Source organism: Gadus chalcogrammus, chromosome 7, assembly GCF_026213295.1.
Source record: "Gadus chalcogrammus isolate NIFS_2021 chromosome 7, NIFS_Gcha_1.0, whole genome shotgun sequence".
NCBI lineage: Eukaryota > Metazoa > Chordata > Actinopteri > Gadiformes > Gadidae > Gadus > Gadus chalcogrammus.
The window spans coordinates 14,788,934-14,809,312 of record NC_079418.1 but is presented as its reverse complement, the minus strand read 5'-3'; the positions used below and the strand labels follow the sequence as shown (position 1 = coordinate 14,809,312).

At 43.7% G+C, this 20,379-nt stretch overlaps 1 protein-coding gene across 1 annotated transcript in view; it reads left to right on the top strand.

The window, feature by feature from the left end:
* Positions 1 to 9,792, top strand: part of LOC130386437 (voltage-gated potassium channel subunit beta-3) — a 22,813-nt gene extending 13,021 nt beyond the window's left edge. Inside the window, exons 2-14 of the mRNA XM_056595360.1 lie at positions 2,692 to 2,735; positions 3,427 to 3,464; positions 3,844 to 3,923; positions 4,784 to 4,828; positions 5,283 to 5,327; positions 5,418 to 5,461; positions 6,009 to 6,095; positions 6,484 to 6,569; positions 7,399 to 7,519; positions 7,827 to 7,921; positions 8,151 to 8,271; positions 8,963 to 9,051; positions 9,435 to 9,792. Coding sequence (XP_056451335.1) covers positions 2,692 to 2,735; positions 3,427 to 3,464; positions 3,844 to 3,923; positions 4,784 to 4,828; positions 5,283 to 5,327; positions 5,418 to 5,461; positions 6,009 to 6,095; positions 6,484 to 6,569; positions 7,399 to 7,519; positions 7,827 to 7,921; positions 8,151 to 8,271; positions 8,963 to 9,051; positions 9,435 to 9,524 — 985 coding nt within the window. The 3' untranslated portion in view covers positions 9,525 to 9,792. The remainder of the gene's footprint in view (positions 1 to 2,691; positions 2,736 to 3,426; positions 3,465 to 3,843; positions 3,924 to 4,783; positions 4,829 to 5,282; positions 5,328 to 5,417; positions 5,462 to 6,008; positions 6,096 to 6,483; positions 6,570 to 7,398; positions 7,520 to 7,826; positions 7,922 to 8,150; positions 8,272 to 8,962; positions 9,052 to 9,434) is intronic.
* Positions 9,793 to 20,379: the final 10,587 nt, after the last annotated feature.

The window sequence follows — 20,379 nt, the reverse complement described above, 5'->3', positions numbered from 1 at the left end:
GTTCTCTCTCTCCCTCTCTCTCTCTCTCTCTCTCTCTCTCTCTCTCTCTCTCTCTCTCTCTCTCTCTCTCTCTCTCTCTCTCTCTCTCTCCCTCTCTCTCTCTCTCTCTCTCTCACTCTATCCACCTCTCTTGGTGTCTCCCTTTCATCCCCCTCCCTTTCCCTCTTCCTCTGACTCTTTTCATCCCTCTCTCTCCCCTACTCTCTTTACCCCTAGCTCAACCTCACTCCCTCCCATTTCTCTCTCCATCCCTCTCCCTTGCTCTTCCTCTATCTCTTCATCTCCTCTCTCTCCCAACACGCCCCCCCCCCCCCTCTCTCTCTCTCTCCTCTTCCCTCTCTTTCTCCCATCGCAGACTAATTAGGATGAACCAAGCAGAGAAGAGAGAGAGAGCTAGTATAAAACCGGGATCATTTTGTTCTCTGATGTTTCCTCCTTCCCTCCTGTGGCCAATAGATGACATCTTTCTTTTTTTATATATATTGTTTTTATTTGGATAGGTGTTTCAAACAGGGGTGTCAAAATGTGATTTCATATAAAAAAAACAGCCAAAAAACTACAGAAAGAGAACTTAAAGTAGAACTGGGAAAATAAACAGAAAGGTAAATTGTCTGATGTGTTGGGGTTTGAATAAGATTTCAATCCATCTCTTCTCATGTAAAGATTCCTCTTACTCTCTCTATAAAGTCATACCGTTTGAATGGCTCTGGCTGCAGCCATTTTCATGGTCATGGTTATTCAATAAATATACAGATAATTAAAGACCTTGTACTTTATTTAGATGGTGTTCACCCTCACAACATATCGCCCTCCCTGTCCATCCGGCCCATTCATCACAGCGATCCAAACTCTGAATCCACATAGCAATGGGTACAGGCAACCACCAACCTAGGGTGCCATAGCCGTGGCCCGGACAGCTTGCAGGAGTCTTCCAGAACCTCTTCCCCCTCTCCCTGAGGATGAAGAAGGTGCCCCAGCATTGGGACACCTCCTGCAGTGCTCTTAATGACGACAGGCCGGTGGCTCTGACCTCGCATGTCGTGAATACTTGTCCTAGGAGACTGGTTCTGGTTCTGTAGCTCCTCAGGCCCCTGGCTGAGCGACTCCCTGTACCCCCGTGCTGTTGCGTACCAGGCCCAAATCCACAAGAACCACGCCGTCCTCCACCTGCTGCACGGGGCCTTCTCACCCATAGAGAGAGCGTGGAGCCCAGGGGGCTTCCCCGTCCGGCCCCTCCGGCCCTCCGAGAAGCTCTCAGCCGTGCAGGTAGAGCCAAACGAAATGGAGGCCTGGAGGACGGATCCCCACCAGCCGACCACAGGGCTGCAGGGGAGCCTGTCAGACGGGCTAATAGGAAACGACCGGCGTGCCCAGAGGAACCGTACCGTCCACATCTCCTCCGCTTCAGTTCACTGACGACCCCTCCATCGGGGGCTGCATCAGTGAGGAGGAGGAAGAGGAGGAGGAGGAGGAGGTAGTGAGCCTCAGACGACGGTCTGGGGAGAATAACCTCCAGCTCGGCATCGGCAAGACCAAGGAGCTGGTTGTAGCCTTCCTAAGACTCCTATCGCAGTCCAGAGGGAGGAAACCGAGACGGTGGACCCGTACAGGTTCCTGGGACTGCTCCTCAACTACAAACTGTATTTGAAGGACAGCTTTGAGGCCCTCCATCTGAAAGGACGGAGCAGACTGTTCCTTCTTTGGTCCTTCGACGTGTGCGACTGCAGATGTGCTGCCGGTCTGTGGTAGTCAGCAAACTATGCATTGCTGTGGCGCAATGGGTTTATTGTTTATTATTACATTATGTGTTTATTATTTGTTTCCTTTTAGTATCTTACTAAATTTTATATAATGTTTTGTCTATACTCAGCATCTCTCTTACCTGCCCTTCTGCTGCTGTTTCCCACCAGGGGAAGTGCCATCTTATCTGATCTTATCTTATCTTATCCTTGCTCTTCCAGCCTTTAAAAGTTCACGCGTCAGAATAATCTCATGTGGTGCACTGAGCAGTGTCCTCCCTTCACCAATCATAACGGGTCACTGCTCAGACATACGCTGTGAACTACGTCTATAGGCCACGCCTCCAGGTACTCCTGGGAGCGTGGCTTAAGCCTAAAGGATGAGTTATACTGCATGGTTCACCCGCCGGAGGTATGAGACGGTAGCCGCACGAGACCGTCCACATCTCACATGTGAAATAGACTGAATAATGATGCTAAAGAGGAAAACAGCCATCCTGATTAATCAAGAGCGCAGCGAGCCACAGCATCAGTGCTGGTTTGGAAGCGTTAGCATACGGCCGTATGTAGAAATATATTTCTGCCCTGCCAAGGCCAGACTGGTATTCATTAGGAAACGCAAACATGAATAATTGGATGGTCTCACAAGGCTGTGCTGGGGGTCTTGACGTCAGGGTAGAGACCCATGAAGTGTAACTACACATCGAGGTGATGTTACAAGGACAGCTGCCTCTGCCGAGCATCGAAGAGAGACAAGGTTGTGGGCATTTGTACGATGCATCAATGTCAATCACTTTTGTATTACAGATGTAACTGTATTAATGGGAAGAAATCCCATTGTGCCAGCATAGAGACCTACAGGTGGCTTTTGCAAAAAAAGGTTTTATTTGCCACATGTTTCATTCGGTTTTCCATTATTGTTATTAACAAACCTCTGTCCCCGTCTTCACAGGAACCTCGGGAAGTCAGGACTACGAGTTTCCTGCCTGGGTTTAGGTAAGAAAAACCATTGACACATTTATTTACATTCCACACACACTGTTGTCCAGAGCAACCTCCAACAAGTGAGGCTGAAAGCCAAATGAAAGATAATCCATATTTGTGCAACTACACGTTAAAGTTCAGCAGGATCATGCTTCTGTTTTCCTACCCGATACGAGAGCAGCGCTTTGTTCTTACACATAGGGGTGGGACAAAACATCGCTAAGGATATATATCGTGTGACACGAGAATCAATTCTCTGCCGCCAAATATCGATATTTTAATTGATAAAGTAAGGCTCTCTCAACAGATCTCCCTTCTCCCACCGTCGCTACTTCATTGCTCCTCAAGGTGGCGCTCAACACATGAATGAGATAAACTTGAATGGAAGTTAACAAACAAAAGCAGAGTAACAGAAAAACTGAAGTTTGGACCATGAATAAAGATGGATATCCAGCATTTAACCTTTTCACGGTTAGGTTGCATTCATTGATTGGATTTATTGGATTGTCTCACAATATATTGATCATCGCAGAATCGCTGTATCTCAATATTATCGGTATCGTGGGCCATGTATTGCATATCGTATCATGAGGTACCCTGTGATTCCCACCCCTATTCATAACTAGAGACGCTTAAAAATAGTTGAAACAAGTAGATTAAACGTTACCGTTCATGCAGACCCGTCTGTCTTCCTCTTGCTCAGGAACCTGGGTCACGTTCGGATCCCAGATCTCTGATGAGGTAAGAGCTATGGTGCCGTCCCGCCGAGCGGCCATTCTGTGTTCCTTTGCCCCCTCCCCTTGATAGTGTGTTCATAATGGTGGATTGGTTGAAAGATTGAATGTTTTCTCCTTATGTCTGCGGCTGAGACGCTGTATCAGCCCCTTGAGGTGCAGTGTGGGTCTCAGTCTGCACCTGTCTGCCTGTACCTACTGGTTAGAAACCCTGCAGTTATTTATATAGTGATCATAACAGACAACGTGTCTGTAATAACTGATAAATAAACAGACAAAAAAAAAAATAGGTATTGAGGATGAAGTGACTGTACCCTTGCTCTGGATTGGCTGGGATGGTGTGAACTTGCTCTGGATTGGCTGCTCCTCTCACCTGATTCCTGCAGACTGCTGAGAACTTGATGACCATAGCGTACGAGAACGGAGTGAACCTGTTTGACACGGCGGAGGTGTATGCCTCGGGCAGGTCCGTCTCTCTCTCTCTTGCCCGCTCACTCTCCCTCCCTCTCTCTACCTATCCCTCTCTGTCCCTCTCTATGTCTGTCTGTCGCTCTGTCTGTCTGTCTGTCTGTCTGTCTGTCTGTCTGTCTGTCTGTCTGTCTGTCTGTCTGTCTGTCTGTCTGTCTGTGTGTGTGTCCGTCTGTCCCTCTGTGTCTGTCTGTCTGTCTGTCTGTCTGTCTGTCTGTCTGTCTGTCTGTCTGTCTGTCTGTCTTTCTGTCTGTCTGTCTGTCTGTCTTTCTGTCTGTCTGTCTGTCTCTCTATCTCCCTCACTCTCTCTCTTTCTCTCTCGCTGTCTGTCTGTCTGTCTGTCTCTCTCTCTCTGTCTCTCTCTCTCTGTCTCTCTCTCTCTCTCTCTCTCTCTCTCTCTCTCTCTCTCTCTCTCTCTCTCTCTCTCTCTCTCTCTCTCTCTCTCCCTCTCTCGCTGTCTGTCTGTTGGTCTGTCTGTCTGTCTGTGTGTCCGTCTATCTGTCTGTCTGTCTGTCTGTCTGTCTGTCTGTCTGTCTGTCTGTCTGTCTGTCTGTCTGTCTGTCTGTCTGTCTGTCTGTCTGTCTGTCTGTCTGTCTGTCTGTCTCCCTTTGGCTCTCTCTTTGTTTGTTTCGTTTAACACATCAATGAGTCACTGTTCAAGCACCTGCCACATTTGTTATACATTTCTTCCTCTCTAATGAACATCTTTACGTAGTAAAACATTAAGTGCACAAAGCTTTTCAAAACACATGCTAGCATAATTGTGGACTAATGGATGTTGTAGGCATGCCAGCTTTTAGTAAATATGTCAAGCGCTCTACCACTGGTAGTAACAGCTCTCTCTTCGTCCCAACCTAGGGCGGAAATAACGTTGGGCAATATCATCAAGAAGAAGGGATGGAGGTGATGTTACTAACCGTTCTCCACTGACTCACAGACACATGCTAACACGCCCAAAACACATGCAAACCCTTTCTGACACACGCCAACACACTCTTACACAAGCTAGCACAAACGGCAGCTACAAAACACAATGACATGGTAACAGCGAAACATAACCCAAGAAAACACACGTTGAAGCTCGCTAATACGTGCAGACACACACGCAAGCTAACACTCAGACTTGCCGACACACAATACTCAAGTTAAAAGCCTGTTATAATAATTGGCCTTTTCCTTTTTGTAACCCAGTAGCCCTATGGTTGTACCCTTTTACTGTACAATTTGGACGATCATGGGTAAAAGCATGAAAGGGTCTTTTTTGTGGCCATGTTAATAATAATCTTGAGAGTTATTCAAACAATATGTTATTCATCCTTATTAAGACCCTCCCCTTCCGTCTCGTGTCTCTTTCCAGACGTTCCAGTTACGTTATCACCACTAAGATCTACTGGGGCGGCCAGTAAGTACACCGCCCAACGACAACCTTTCTGCTCTTCTGTGGGATGGATATGAAGCAAATAAAAAACGGTCTGTTTCATCACTTTCACAGAGCTGAGACAGAGAGAGGACTCTCCAGAAAACACATTATCGAAGGTAGAGTCCAATGAATCTCCTGAATGAAGTGAATATACAGCTCTGGGAAATAAAAGGCAGTAATAAAAGGGGGCTGGCTGGGTGTTTCCAAAGCCTGTGTTGAATATTGTGCAGCAGTAACGCTGCTGTGGCTGATGCTGTAATGGCCGGCCCGTGGCAGGAAACTAGTCATAAAGGAGCTCTGGAAAGCCATCAATCCTCATTAATCAATACGGACATGAAGCTAAATGGCAGGGCCTGAGTGCAGTGGTGTTTCCTGAACAAAGAGGCCCTCCCCTGTCCAAAAGGCCACTGCAGGAACAGCGTGGGGTTTATGTGATTCACTTTTAAATTCTCCAACCCTAAATGCCATGAGTTGACGTTTGTGGTTCCCTGTGATTCATACTCTTTCTGGACCCTTTTGGTTATATAATTGGTCATATGCATTTCTGCTAAGCTTACTGCTGTTTGATTCGATAAGTTAAGTAGCATTGTTCTTGTATGTTGTTACGTTGGTAAAGTGAGGGTAGAAGAGTATTGACGAGTGACGATGATGTCATCCTACCAGGCCTGAGAGGGTCTTTGTCCAGACTACAGCTGGAGTACGTCGACATTGTCTTCGCCAACAGAAACGACGTCAACAGTCCAATGGAAGGTCAGTAGTTGTTCTCTCTCTCCTCTCATTGGTCTAACTTTCATCTCATGGTTCAAACTCTATTCCCATTGGTCTTTCTCTCCTCTCATTGGTCTACAGCAGGTTTGACCTCATGGTGTCGAGCTCTATTCTCATTGGTCTCTCTCTCCTCTCATTGGTCTAGCTTTCATTTCATGGTTCCAGCTCTATTCTCATCGGTCTCTCTCTACCCTCATTGGTCTAGCTTTCATCTCATGGTTCCAGCTCTAATTTCATCGGTTTCTCTCTCCAATCATTGGTCTCTCTCACTCTCTTTCGTCATTGGTCTCTCACTGTCTATTTGACGTTGGCTGCTGCTGTTTGTGCTGTAATGATGTACGGGTTGTTTGACGCTGGGTGCTTGCTGCAGAGATTGTACGAGCCATGACGTTTGTGATCAACCAGGGGATGGCCATGTACTGGGGAACCTCTCGTTGGAGTGCCATGGAGATCATGGTGAGCGGGTTTGGTGACCTAAACACTATTACGTAATTTATACAAATCTACTTGAAGTACATTCAGAAACATTTATTTTAGTACAAGGATGCATTGCCCAAGGATGCCTACATTGGGGATTCATACCTCAGTACCTTTCGGCTGGGAATCGCACACCTGAACCACGGCACTGTTCTCAGTGACTTGCCATACTCCAACTGTAAACAGGTGGTTTCACTGGTGGCTGTTGCCATTATGAATTGCTTTGCTCCCAAAAAGCTGGATCTCAACCACAACATACCTTCAATCTAGCACCTAAACACGTCCCTCCGCCATCTCTGAATCTTCTCTTAACTTCAATCCGTGCTTGTCTTGCACACTGAGACTATCCAAAAAACTGAAATCAATAGGACACTGTTGTTTTCAGTGAAGAGGCTCGCACCAGTGACACTGTGTGGGGCCGGCCGACAAAGATGAGGTACCACAACCGTGGAGTTGCTACATAACAACCCAAGAAATGTCTGCTTGCTTCACTTCAACAGTATGCAGCCCTAACCTTTTGGGCATTTACTAGATGCTTTTATCCAAAGCGACTTACAATAAGTACATTTTTTCAGAGGAAAGAGAATCAACAGTATTTCGCTGTCAGAAAAGAGAAACAAGTGCCAAGCACTAACAATCGCTAGGTTAACCCATTCCCAGTACACACCAAAGATAGCCAGGATAAGATGCTGCACAGTGCTCAGTACTATTTTTAGCCCTTCTCAGCCCGTAACAACCTAACAGATATGTGTGTTATCTCCCGTCGGTAGCACCCTAACGTGCGTGTGGGTGTGTGATGTTCCGATAGGAGGCGTACTCAGTGGCGCGGCAGTTCAACCTCATCCCCCCGGTGTGCGAGCAGGCCGAGTACCACTACTTCCAGCGGGACAAGGTGGAGGTGCAGCTCCCAGAGCTCTACCACAAGATAGGTTCGCCACTCCTCCTCCACCCGTAGACATGACGGACAACTCCCTGTTCTACCAGCGCACCCTTCGGTCAATTCCCTCCTAAACAGCCTCAACATACAAGAGAATTACTCTTCTATCCCATTATTATATTACAAGCTCCCTGCCTGTAATATGATTACATTTGTCATCATGAAGGATTTGTCCCTCCCTCATGATGGACAAATATCAAGAGCGGTTAGATCAACACATGAGGGCGACTCTGACAACAACAGAGGGCAGTGTGTCTGGTTGGTTAATGTCTTCCCTCTGTCCAACGGTGCGCTCCCAGGGGTCGGAGCGATGACATGGTCCCCCCTGGCGTGTGGCCTCATCACGGGCAAGTACAGCGAGGGCGTCCCCGACTGCTCCAGGGCCGCCATGAAGGTTAGAGACCCCGTCTCAGGGAGTTAGGAGTGGGGTCAATGTCCTAGGCTGCGATCCTATCACAACCCGTGGATGAAGCAGAACTCTTATTTTGAAAAAAATGTAAATAGTTGATTTTACAACATGTAAAAAAATGATGTCACACGCAGTGGTATATCTTGGTTTGCCCAAACAGTGGGGTCATGTTACTGTTTGTCTGCGGATGGTCACCATTTTGTCCTGGGTGCAGGGGTACCAGTGGCTGAAGGAGCGAGTGAACAGTGAGGAGGGACACAGACAGCTGGCCAAAATCAAAGAGCTCCACCTACTGGCAGACAGGATGGGCTGCACCGCAGCGCAGCTCGCCATCGGTAGGACCACGACATCAGCCACCGTTAGCTTGCTGTTGCTTTGTTGTTCACTCATTCAGTTAGCAGATGCTGTGATCCCAAAGTGCTAGACGATACATGTTTATGTTTGAGTATAATAATCTGCAACAGACCACAATTGTCAAAAATGGCGGTTTCAACTGTGCTGCCTAATCAGCAGTGATCTCCTTTGCCTCCAGTGTGTGTTAATAATACCTTTGCATGTACCTTTGAGCAAGGGAAGCCCTTTTATGGGCTTAAAATGTATTCCTCGCCAATATAGTTTTCTTCAAAGGTTATTCAGTGTCTAATGTCCTGGTGTTTTAGGCCAAGCCAAATGGGTTCACTCCCCAACGAATGCAGCCTAACATGTAGGACTCCTTGAGCCCTAACCCACCACCTGCTCCTCACAGAGACACAGATCTGCATTCAATCGTCACATAAAGAAAAACAGTAATAGCACTGAATGTTGCCAGCTGTTTCTTAGGTGAAGTGTGGGTGCGGCTCAGATTTGTGTTTTATCAACCTTCCTCTTTTTACACGGCACTTAACCATGTTTATCTCCTTTACCACTGGAGCGTGTCTATCTCCCCTCACACGTGCCTGTTTAATTCACTAAACTGGTGTTTATTTCCTTCCACACCTGAGCCTGTTTATCTCCCTGAACACCAACATGCTTATCTGCTGTGCCCAGCCTGGTGCCTGAGGAGTGAAGGGGTCAGCTCCGTGCTGCTGGGCGTCTCCACCACTGAGCAGCTGGTCGAGAACCTGGGGGCCCTGAGGGTAAACAGCCCTTCGTTATTATTATGGAGGGTTATGTAGTGTGTATGTATATGGGTGTATAGAGAGAGAGAGAGAGAGAGAGAGAGAGAGAGAGAGAGAGAGAGAGAGAGAGAGAGAGAGAGAGAGAGAGAGAGAGAGAGAGAGAGGGAGGGAGGGAGGGAGGGAGGGAGGGAGGGAGGGAGGGGGGGAGGGGGAGAGAGAGAGAGAGAGAGAGAGAGAGAGAGAGAGAGAGAGAGAGAGAGAGAGAGAGAGAGAGAGAGAGAGAGAGAGAGAGAGAGAGAGAGAGAGAGAGAGAGAGAGAGAGAGAGAAAGCACAATGCTTGATTGTTTTAACTGCAACTCAAAGGATCAAACTCACTGTCCCTCTTTTTTGATCACGGCAGGTCTTAACCCAGATGACCCCGCAGACCATCGGTGAGATCGACACGTTGCTGGGAAACAAACCCCACTCCAAGAAGGAGGCGCGGGCCTGAGGGTCATGTGACCGGCGAAAGACAAAGACCAACGACTGACACCGGGGGAGACATCAACTCTTCAACCCCGCAGTTTACTCTGAAAAAAAAACGAATTGCATGTCCTCTGCAACATTATGCTTCCAATATTATGCGCATATCCATTTTTGCGTATTGTATCATGTATAGAAGAAGACGTTGACAAGGTAAAAAATATGGACAAAAGAGATCTATCAACGTGAAAACATAAAGACGAGCCATCATATAGGTAATCATTGCTGATTCTTAACGTTCAACAGACACAGGGGGGGGGGGGGGGTGTTTTGAGGGTCACATCTCTGCGCTTTTCACCGCCAGGCATCGAGAGGAGAGGTCTAAAGCACATTAACCTTGGGATATGGGATAGGAGCAGGGGTTAACGGTTTCTCTAGATGACTATGAGTGGACACGCCGGAGCCGACGACAGACTTATGAGTCTCCTCCACTTCACAGTCTCCTACTGGTCTTCATGAGGGTTATTTAACAGCCCAGCAGACCAAAGGCCAGCGAGTGTAACTCCGCCTTTCACTGGCCCCCCTCCTGGGTTCCCTCGTGATTGACTTTCCGCTCGCGGAGCCAGGTGGGATCGTCTGAGGTTAACGGGGTTCAGCCAGGTGGGATCGTCTGAGGATAATGGGGTTCAGCCAGGTGGGATCGTCTGAGGATAATGGGGTTCGGTACACAAGGAAGTTGGATATGGAAATTTGATCATTAGAAATGTACTGTACTTATTCAGTTCCTTAACAAAAAAAGAGAAGAAAATACACATTTGGTGACTTGGTGGATGACCTTGGCTATTATTCTCACACAGTTAAAAATAATGGGTTTGTGGGTTGATAGACACATGCATAGCTTTACACATCTCGAGTTGCACAAAAAGATGGATTCAAATTTCAAAATGTTATTAATTCATCTTCGTACACGATAGAGTTGGAGGAAACACCCAAAAAAAGCAAAACACACACTGACCAGATAACATTTCTGGGATCAGGTATTCTGGGGAATTCTGCCAAAAATTGACTACAATTTAAAAGGATAGAGAGTGATCTGTATCGGATTAAAATATTCTAAAGTAGCCAATTGAACTGTGCTGCCTCCTCAGCAGTGTTCTCCTTCGCCTCCAGTGTGTGTAAACTGTGCGCATGTCCCTTTAAGAGAGGAAAGCCTTTTTATGGGCGTCAATGTGGCATGGCATTTATGGCTTATGTAAATACACATTGCCATTGTAAGCCATTTTTATTTTATTTTTTATTCTAAACAATTTAAGAAAAACGACGTATGGTTATGCGCAGGAGGACAGTTTTGCTTGAATGTCCCTCGGCCCCTTGTACGCTCATGGGAAGTTTATACATTTATTTTGTCCTTAACTAACGGTTGGTAAAATCTTTACCTCATTGGTAAAATGACTACTGATGTAGAGGGGTTGGACACACTGTAATGACTTGGATGGTTTCACACTGTAATAATATAAAATGATAGCTAGAGGCTTTAATTTGATTGAGAAGAGATATAGGCTGTTTCTTGTGTAGAAAAAGATTTAGTTTTGGTTATGTTTTTTTTCCCCCCTATTATCATTTATTTATTCCTCCTTTAGGATCTGCTCACTACTGTGTTATGTTTAACCTGCTATTTATTTATATACCTAATCATACTGCGATACCAAGGGAATTTGTTATTTTGATAAATGCTATGTTTAAGGTTATGTTGAACATAGAGAAACTGTATATAGGTGGATGTGTTGGAAACTGAATCATTGTTGAAGGAGAAATTGTGTGACAAAAGGAGCAGAAGTTCTGCTGATGTACATTCCTACCTAACGTATGCGTCTCCTGTGTACATAGATATTTAAATCTAACTCCGGAACTGTCACATTGCCTGCATAACTTATATTTTACTGTCTTGCAACCAAAACAAAAAAGAGAAGAGACACCGTAATTTGTCTTGTGTTGTGCTTCGTGTTGACATTTGCTCCCCGCTTGATAATTAACTGAAAATTCACTGCATTTATTTACTGACTTTTGACTCTAGAAGATATCTATAATCTCTTTAAACATTTTGATTATGATTCAAATATCATATTTATTTATAGAACCATTACATTCCCTTAATCCAAATGATAACCTAATCATAACATGAGCTAATAATATATTTTTTCAAAAGCCCATTCTCATTCAGCAGCCACACACATTGTCTGAATAACAGAGCGTGTCCTGCCCAAAGCAGGGGGGGCCGCCCCCCGAAAGATGACTGGTTAGGAGTCAGAACCAATTAGTATGATAATTAGCATATCATGCATGGATTTAGGATTTAGATTTTGGATTTAGATGTAGATTTAAGATTTAAATTTAGCATTTAGAGTTAGATATCAAGATTTAGATATACATAAGATTTAGCTTCAGATTTAGCATTTCGATTTAGGATTTGGAGAATCCTAAATCTCTAAGATATATAACTTAATCTCTAAAATGTATATTTAGATAGGCCTATATGATGTAGATTTAACATATTATTCAAATTGTACATATGTGGAAAAAAGTGAAATGAAAATCCATTTTGGAGGGGTGTTTATTTGCTGAATCTGGGAAAAAGGAAGCCAAGCTCAAACTAAATCTGTAACAAGTGAAGCACGTTTTTTCAGCAGCAAAAGTTTACAAATGGCACCCCATATACTCCCCCTTTGATAAATTCATGGTAAGTTCCTTTGGAAAGGAGCATCTGATCGAATGTCATAGATCACTATGAATCCACAAACAAAATGCCAGTTTTCTGGCAATATGCTTATGAAGGTGAAGCTGTTTGTAACCTTCAAGGCATGGCTACAATGTACAAGCCTTGTGTGAGCATCGTAATATCACAAGTACACATTCTGTTTATTTCTGCAAATCTTTCTGGCTTCCAGTCGGTTAAAAGCCTATTGATGTGGAACAAGAACCAGTCGCCACAGAGGCGAGCTGCGGATGCATCTGCCACCGCCACCTCAAGCCAACAAGGGCCCATCTCACAGAAAGCAGATGAACCAGACATTCTGATTGTAGGAGACTCAACCATAAAGGATATAACCGGTAACATGCTACTTCCCAGATGTGATGGTTAGTGATATCAACCAAGAACTAGTCAAAATTACTGTATATTAAAAAAAAAAAAAATCTCACAGGTTATGTGCATGCAGGACTTAATGATATTTGAAGAGAACATTCTGAACTTCTGAAGAGGGATTACACTGATCTATTGGACACACTGGACAAAATACGCATTAAGTCATTCATCAGTGGATCCATACCAGCAGTTGACAGGGGAATAAACAGATTCAGTCTACTTGAACTGAATACATGGCTTTCCAGAATCTGTAATAAAAGAGGGATGGCTTTATTGACAATTTCAACTTGTTCTGGGGGCGCAAATATCTTTTCAGAGCAGATGGCCTACACCCAAACAGGTTAGGCTCAAAACTGTTGAGGGACAATCTTCTCTTCTCGCTCTCCCACAAATCTCCATGGTCAGACGCACAGGCCACAGTCAGAGCACAGGTTGAGAAGAAGCGAGACTACAGCCTCCCCCACACATCTACTCTGCCACAATCTGACACACAGATAGCAGACAGACCACAGACCTTGAAGAGAGACAACAGCCCGCCCGACGCCATCAACACTGTGCCTTCCCCCATCGCTGATGCTGGCTTGGCGAGGAACGGCCACCCCCCTCCTCTGCATTCCCCCATCGACGATGACCTCCAGCCTCATCTCTCCCATAGCCACAACAACAACTCCAGCCCCAATGTCTCCTCCCTTTGCGATTTTCCAGCCGAATTTAAGAAACTGGAATATGTTGGCATCAAACTTGCATCTGTGTCAATGATAGCATCGCCACCTCATGGCCACAGGCTGATAACACCCAAGAGGATGGCGCCCCAGCCCCCCCCCCTGTACTGATAGTAGTCCTGAGTATTAATGAGACAAAAAGGATTCAGCCGTAGACACAGTATAAGGAAGTTTCGCATTATCTGCTGAACCCAAGGTTGCCTACCTGATAACATGGCTACTTTTGCATTCCTGCTGTAACCATTAAGAGAGTAAACAAAGGGCAACTTAGACAAACTGCCAACCTTTACAAATCTCATGCTTATTCCCTCCAAACCAAAAACAACCTTAAAGCCTATCAACAACACCTTCAGGATGGGTCAACTAAATGTTAGGTCTCTTAATATCAAATCATTTTTAGTTAATGATTGTATTACCACTTCTAAACTAGATTTTATGTTTTTAACTGAAACATGGATGGACAGCTCCTCCCAACTATAATTTTTTTGAAGATCTCGAAAAAGGGATGGAGGGGTTGCTGCTATATTAAAGAATGTGTTTCAGGGGAAACAGATGTTATTTGGCAATTTTCCAGCATTCGATACCTTTGTGCTGTATTGAAATGGACCCCCAGTGTTCTCCTATTAATTATTTACAGGCCACCCACATCCTCAAACGCAATTTCTTTTCGACGACTTTACAGAATTACTGTCAAGCATCTCCACAGACTTTGACTGTCTAGTTATAACTGGTGACTACAATTTTAATACTGATGATTTTTACCGTTTTGGACACATTTGAACTGTCTCAACATGTGAAAGAGGCTACTCATTGTAAAGGGCACACTCTAGACCTGGTTATCACAAAGGACCTCAATGTTTCTCTGTGACCGATCCTTCACTGGCTGACCACTTTTGTGTTTTCTTTAATATATCCTTTATTCTCGACATACAGACAAAATCAAATACTGTGAAAAAAACTGTATATCAATGAGCATTCTAATGTACTTTTAGAAAAGGCCATCTCCTTGCTACCACCTCTCAACCAATGTTCTGCTGATGATCTTGTCGAAAACTTTATTTAGAAAATTTTGAAAGTCATAGATGTCATCGCACCTTATAAGGTTAAAACGATTTCTGGAAAGCAAAAGGCACCCTGGAGAAAAAATGCTTCTGTAACAGCCCAGAAAAAAGAATGCAGGAAGGTTGAACCTGTGGTGGTTCTAGAACATTTTTAATAATTTAAAGATTATAATTATAAACTTTATTTTACTTTAAAATCATCAAACATTTAATTTCTTTATAAGAGTTTATAACTTCACCAGTCTGTTTTTTTCTGTCAAACTATCTTAAATTGAAGGAGTGCAAGAGTAGGGCCATAAACAATGAAAAACGAAAAATACAGTAAAGGGTACAAATACAGTGCGTCAATGTGAAAAAAAACTCCAGGGTACAATGAAGGGCGAAACAATGTGTAATTTCCTTTTTGTTTTTATCAGTTTTAGTGTGGCGAAACTGTGTTCCTCCCTTTTAGAAAACTTCCCTTTTCTGTTCTTTCCCCATTTCATGATAGCTGTAGCCTAGACCTACCATGGATACTGACATTTGGATACTCGCTTCTGCTTCGATGAGTTTGCTTAGATATGATTAAGTTTCTAAATATATAGAGACTAGACATTTGCAAACTTAATTTCATCATCAGTGTGAGGAACTACAGTTACACGGTTATGTGCAAGAACAATAAGTCACTGACAAAATGAAATTGTTTTGCTTAGCTTGCTCTTACCTTCGAGTAATCGTGGCTCCTTTCTTGAAGAGTAGTTGCTGAGCTCTCATTCATCCAGCAGCAGCACCACAGTGTTTGGGTGCGCCCCTCTTATTTGCCTGTGTAGAACGTTGAGTTGCATTAGGGCCGTAAAATCAGTAAAATCATAATTGTTTTATTTGGCCAGCACGGGGGGGGGGGGCCACAGGGGGGGCCAGGGACATGTCTACACGGCCCACGTAGGCCCCCGTGTAGAACCGCCATTGGGTTGAACACATCTGGCGTAAATCAAAACTTCATATTCACCATGACATCTATAAAGAGAGCCTCCGTGCCTACAATTTAGACTTAAGAAGTGCTAGAGAAACTTTTATCTCCAATTTCATTAAAACCAATGCTAATTATGCAAAAATACTATTTGCACAGTTGACAGACTGACCAACCCCCCAACACAAATTCCATCTGATCTCCATTTCACGCAGAAATGCAATGAGTTTGCAGAATTTTATGCTGATAAAATTGAAGGCAAACAAAAATGTTGGACTACCACCCTGTTTAGGCAAAAGTAAAAGCAAAAACTGTTGTGGAAACAGTGACACAACTAAAGCCATCCACCTGTTGCCTTGATACTTTACCTACCAAAATCTTTTAGAATGTTTTTGACTGCCTAGTAAGAGATATATTGCAAATAGTTAACAACTCTCTCCAATCAGGCAGACTAATGTTAATAGACCTCAGTGCTGCATTTGACACTGTAGACTAGAGGTCTGCACTCTGGGACGTGACGCAAAATAGTGCAGCGCGGGACAAAAAATTAAAGCTCATGTACAAAAGCTCTGTACAAAAAAATCCCGAAACTTGAAATCAGACATTTGGCAATCGTTTTTGGTTGTGCATGATGGAGAGGGGAATCAATGACCTTTTGCCTGTTTCGATAATTGTCAGAAGGTGTTGACATACAACGGACACAAATCTGGGACATCAGGCCTGAAGCGTCATGTATTTGCAGTCTTGAAAGGAAAAAGATTGTTGGAGTTCATGGGAAACAACTCGAAAGTTACAGGTTCTCTAAAGGCGAAGACAATAGACAAATGTGTGGACTGTTTCTTCTGACCTCCGTCCATATGACACCATTGCTGGTGATGGATTAATTCAATCGACACAACACTTATTTGACACGGCAGCCACTATAGGCAGATATGATGTGAGAGATATTCTGCCCAATCCAACAACTGTGTCACGCCATGTAGATGACAGGGCACACAAATTTAGAAGGGTTGTTGTCGATGATATAAGTGAGACAATTGTGAAACATGGATGTGCTGTGACCACTGATGTATGGACAGGAACATTTCGCAAAACCTCTTTCCTGTCAGCCACCTTACAAAACATTGTTTCAGACTACAATCTACAATCTAGAGTGCTATTTTCTGCCCCATTTGATGAAGGCACCTCAAAGACAGGTGAAAACATTCAGGCTTTATTATTTCAGAACATAAGAGTTTTTGGAATTGATTGTTTGCTTTTGGGGAAGAAAATAGTTTTTGTCACGGATAGAGGAGCTAACATGGTTGCGTCCCTACGTGGATTCACAAGACTGAACTGTAGCGCCCATGTACTGAATTCAGTTCTCTCACATGCTCTCTCGCCTGCTGTGATGGGCCAAGTCCACGAAGCGGCCCAGCTTATTGCCAACGCGAAGAAACTGGTCAGCTATTTTCAGAGGCGGACAGAGTACACAGCTTCCTTCCTTTTTTATTTTTTAGAAGAAGTAACGGGTACTCAAGGTTATGGATAGAAATGTAGCGGAGTAAAGAGTACAATATTTGCCTCTCAAATTTACTTGAGTAAAGTCATGAGTACTCCCCAAAAATGATACTCGAGTAAAGTACAGATCCCTCAAAATTGTACTTAAGTACTGTACTCAAGTAAATGTACTCCGTTACTGTCCGGCTCTGGCTATTTTAAACATTCTGGCCTGCAAGTCAAGCTGACGAAGTCTCTCAAACAGTCACTGGAGACAAGATGCAAAACTGTGGACATGCTGGATTCTGTCTCACAGCAGTATGATGATGTCACAACAATCCTGCTTGATAATAACCAGTATGTTAAAAGTAGGCTGGATCAATAAGCACACTCTTGGATACCTGGTGGCGTTTCTCAAACCCTTCAAAGACGCAACGAATGACCTGGAGTCGGACAATGCAGCCTTAAGTGCAGCGCTTGTTCTGCCTTGGTCCGTGAAGTTAAGAGAGCATTAGGAAGTGGCCAAGGCTGACCCCCTACTCAAGGTTATCGCATCTGCTTGTGTACAATGCCTAGACGAACTGATGTAACCAAGTAGCCTTGCCCTAAATGGAATCAACATGCTCTATAAAGTAGCAACATTCCTGACTCCCAAACTGCTTCATCTTAAGATGATTGATGAGAATGACAGATAATATGTGACTGAAGCTGTCAAAGAGCTGATTGATGACTTTGGGGTTTGATCACGTCCAAGCTGAGGAAGATTCGGAGCCACCTCCACCTAAAGAGGTGAAGATGTAGGTGCTACGGGTACTGACTCGCAGTCTTTAGATTCCGAGTTAGCGGACTATTTCAAAGTCTAACTGGATGCATCCGAATCACACAAACCCAAAGATATCCTCCCATAGTACATGGCACACCATGTACTATGTACATGTGTACCATGCTCCAAGAATACACTCCCTCCCGCTCCCTCCGCTCAACCTCTGCTGGACTATTATGTATCCCCACATCACGACTCACTTCAATGGGTGCCCGGTCATTCAGCTGTTCAGCACCCAGGCTCTGGAACTCCCTCCCCCCACACATAAAACAGTCAGACACCATTACAACCTTCAAGTCACAACTCAAAACTCACCTGTTCAAACTCGCACACAACGTCTAACTGATCACTGTTTTGATTGTTTTTTTTGTTTTGTTTTGTCTTGTTTTTGTTTTATTTATTTCTTATTGCTTATGTTTACTTATTTATTTATTTATTTTTTCCACAATGTCTTGTTTTTTTTAAAAAATGTATGATGAATATATGCTCTGTAAGGTGACCTTGGGTGTTTTGAAAGGCGCCTCTAAATTAAATGTATTATTATTATTATTATTATTATGTACTATGTGTTCCAGGCTCCATCGCACCATCCGAACGGGCTTTCAGCATATGTGGTCGCATACTGGAGCAGAGACGCAGTGTGTTGTAGCCCTCATCAGTAAACAACCTTCTTTTTCTTCATGGTTATTCAAAGAACCCGATAGCCTATGCAGCAGCTGTTTGTTTTACCTTTATTTTGATCATTTTCATTTAGACATACCGACCTGCTGAGTTACTGTAAGGCTATTATTGTCAATATAATGCAGTTCATAATATGGGACTGTGTTTTGTAATCACATTTCAAATGTTTAAATAAATGGCTTATAGTAGCCTATAGGCTAGATAAGAATGATAGGCTACGTTTTACAAATGTTCCTTTGTAGGTTAAGTAATGCCTAGGGCTGTTTTTATGTTAATCTTTAATTAAGCAGAGACGCGTGAGGCCCGCCCTCATCAATAAGCAAAACCTACTTTTCCAACAACTTTTCCTTCATGGTCGAAGCACCAGCTGTTCCTTTTACTGTGTTATTTTTTAAATATGTGACTGTTTCGTGTTTCAGTTGTATGATGTTTTGTATGGTTGAAAACATGCAGGCTTACCAATGAATATGTTACCAATACTGGTAGCCTCGCTCGTTTTTTCCAAGCCAATGGACAGGGCTTTCCAGAGACAGAAAGTGCATTTTGCGGGCGCGTTATAATATCATAGATGCGGGCGGGAGCGGGACTAAAAAGTACAATTCTTTGCGTGAGAGCGGGTGGGAGCGGTACTGTACAAGGCGGGAGCGGGCGGGAGCGGGACTTGTGTCCCGCGCAGACCTTTACTGCAGACCATACAATATTTTTGGACAGATATCAAAACTGGGCGGGGCTTTCAGGCACAGTCTTAAATGGGTTTAGTTCCTACCTACAAATTAGGAAGTACTTTCATACTCTCTGTCCCTGGAAACATCAATCAAATCCAGAAATCTAGGGGTTATCATGAATTCAGATTTACATTTTGACAGTCACATCAAATCAGATACAAAATCTGCATATTAACACCTTAAACACGTAGCAAGACTTAGAGGGCTCATGTCCACCGAAGACTTACAAAAACTTGCCTTTATTACTAGTAAGCTTGATTACTGCAATGGTCTACTTACAGGTCTCCCAAAAAATAACTCTAAAACTCTAAGCTTGTTCAGAATGCTGCAGGTAGAGTTAAAACAATTTGAACATATTACAACAGTTCTTGAATCGTTACATTGGTTTCCTGTAGGTCAAAGAATTCATTTTGAAATCATGTTGCTAACCTATAAATCCCTACATGGTATAGGGCCAAAATACTTAACTGATATGCTTCCATTACATAAGCCTTCTAGACCACTTAGATCTTCTGAGACCGATCTGTTAATTAACCCCAGAGTAAACAAGAAACATGGGAAAGCAGGATTTAGTTACTATATAACAAATAGCTGGAATAAATTCTCTGAGGATTTAAGACTTGCCCCAACTCTGACCACTTTTAAAACAAAACTGAAGACTTTTATGTTTGCTTTAGCTAAATCTTAAATACATTGCACTTTCTAAAAATGCTTTTTTTACTTAGCCTTTATTTTCTATTTTATTACTAAAATGCCTTTTTAACTTTGCCTTTTTTTTTTTACCAGAGAGATACATGATCTGATACCAGAGAGAAAGGATAAGGGTTGGAGACCCGAGTTTGTCTGGGATAGAATCCTAGAATCCGGGTTGGAGTCCCAGAATCTGGGTTGGAGTCCCAGAGAAAGGACTAAGTTCCTTTTGGTCGGTTTGTAGTCCCAGAGAAAGGACCAAGATCCTTAAGGTCGGGTTGGATTCCCAGAGAAAGGACAAAGTTCCTTTATGTCGGGTAGGAGCCCTGACTTGGGTACCAGAGACATGAACTTCGAAGGGTTCAGAGTTAGAGAGACCCGAGTTCTGTCTGGGTTATCCGGGTTGGAGTCCCAGAGAAAGGACCAAGTTCGTTTAGGTGGGCTTGCAGTCCCGACGTGGGTACCAGAGAGACTGTTGATCTGATCTTAAATACATTGCACTTTCTAAAATGCTTTTTTAACTTTGCCCTCATGTTCTACACATTTTTTGCCCATGTTTTCTTTAACATATCTATTATTTTATTTTATTGTATGACAATGTTTATATGTGA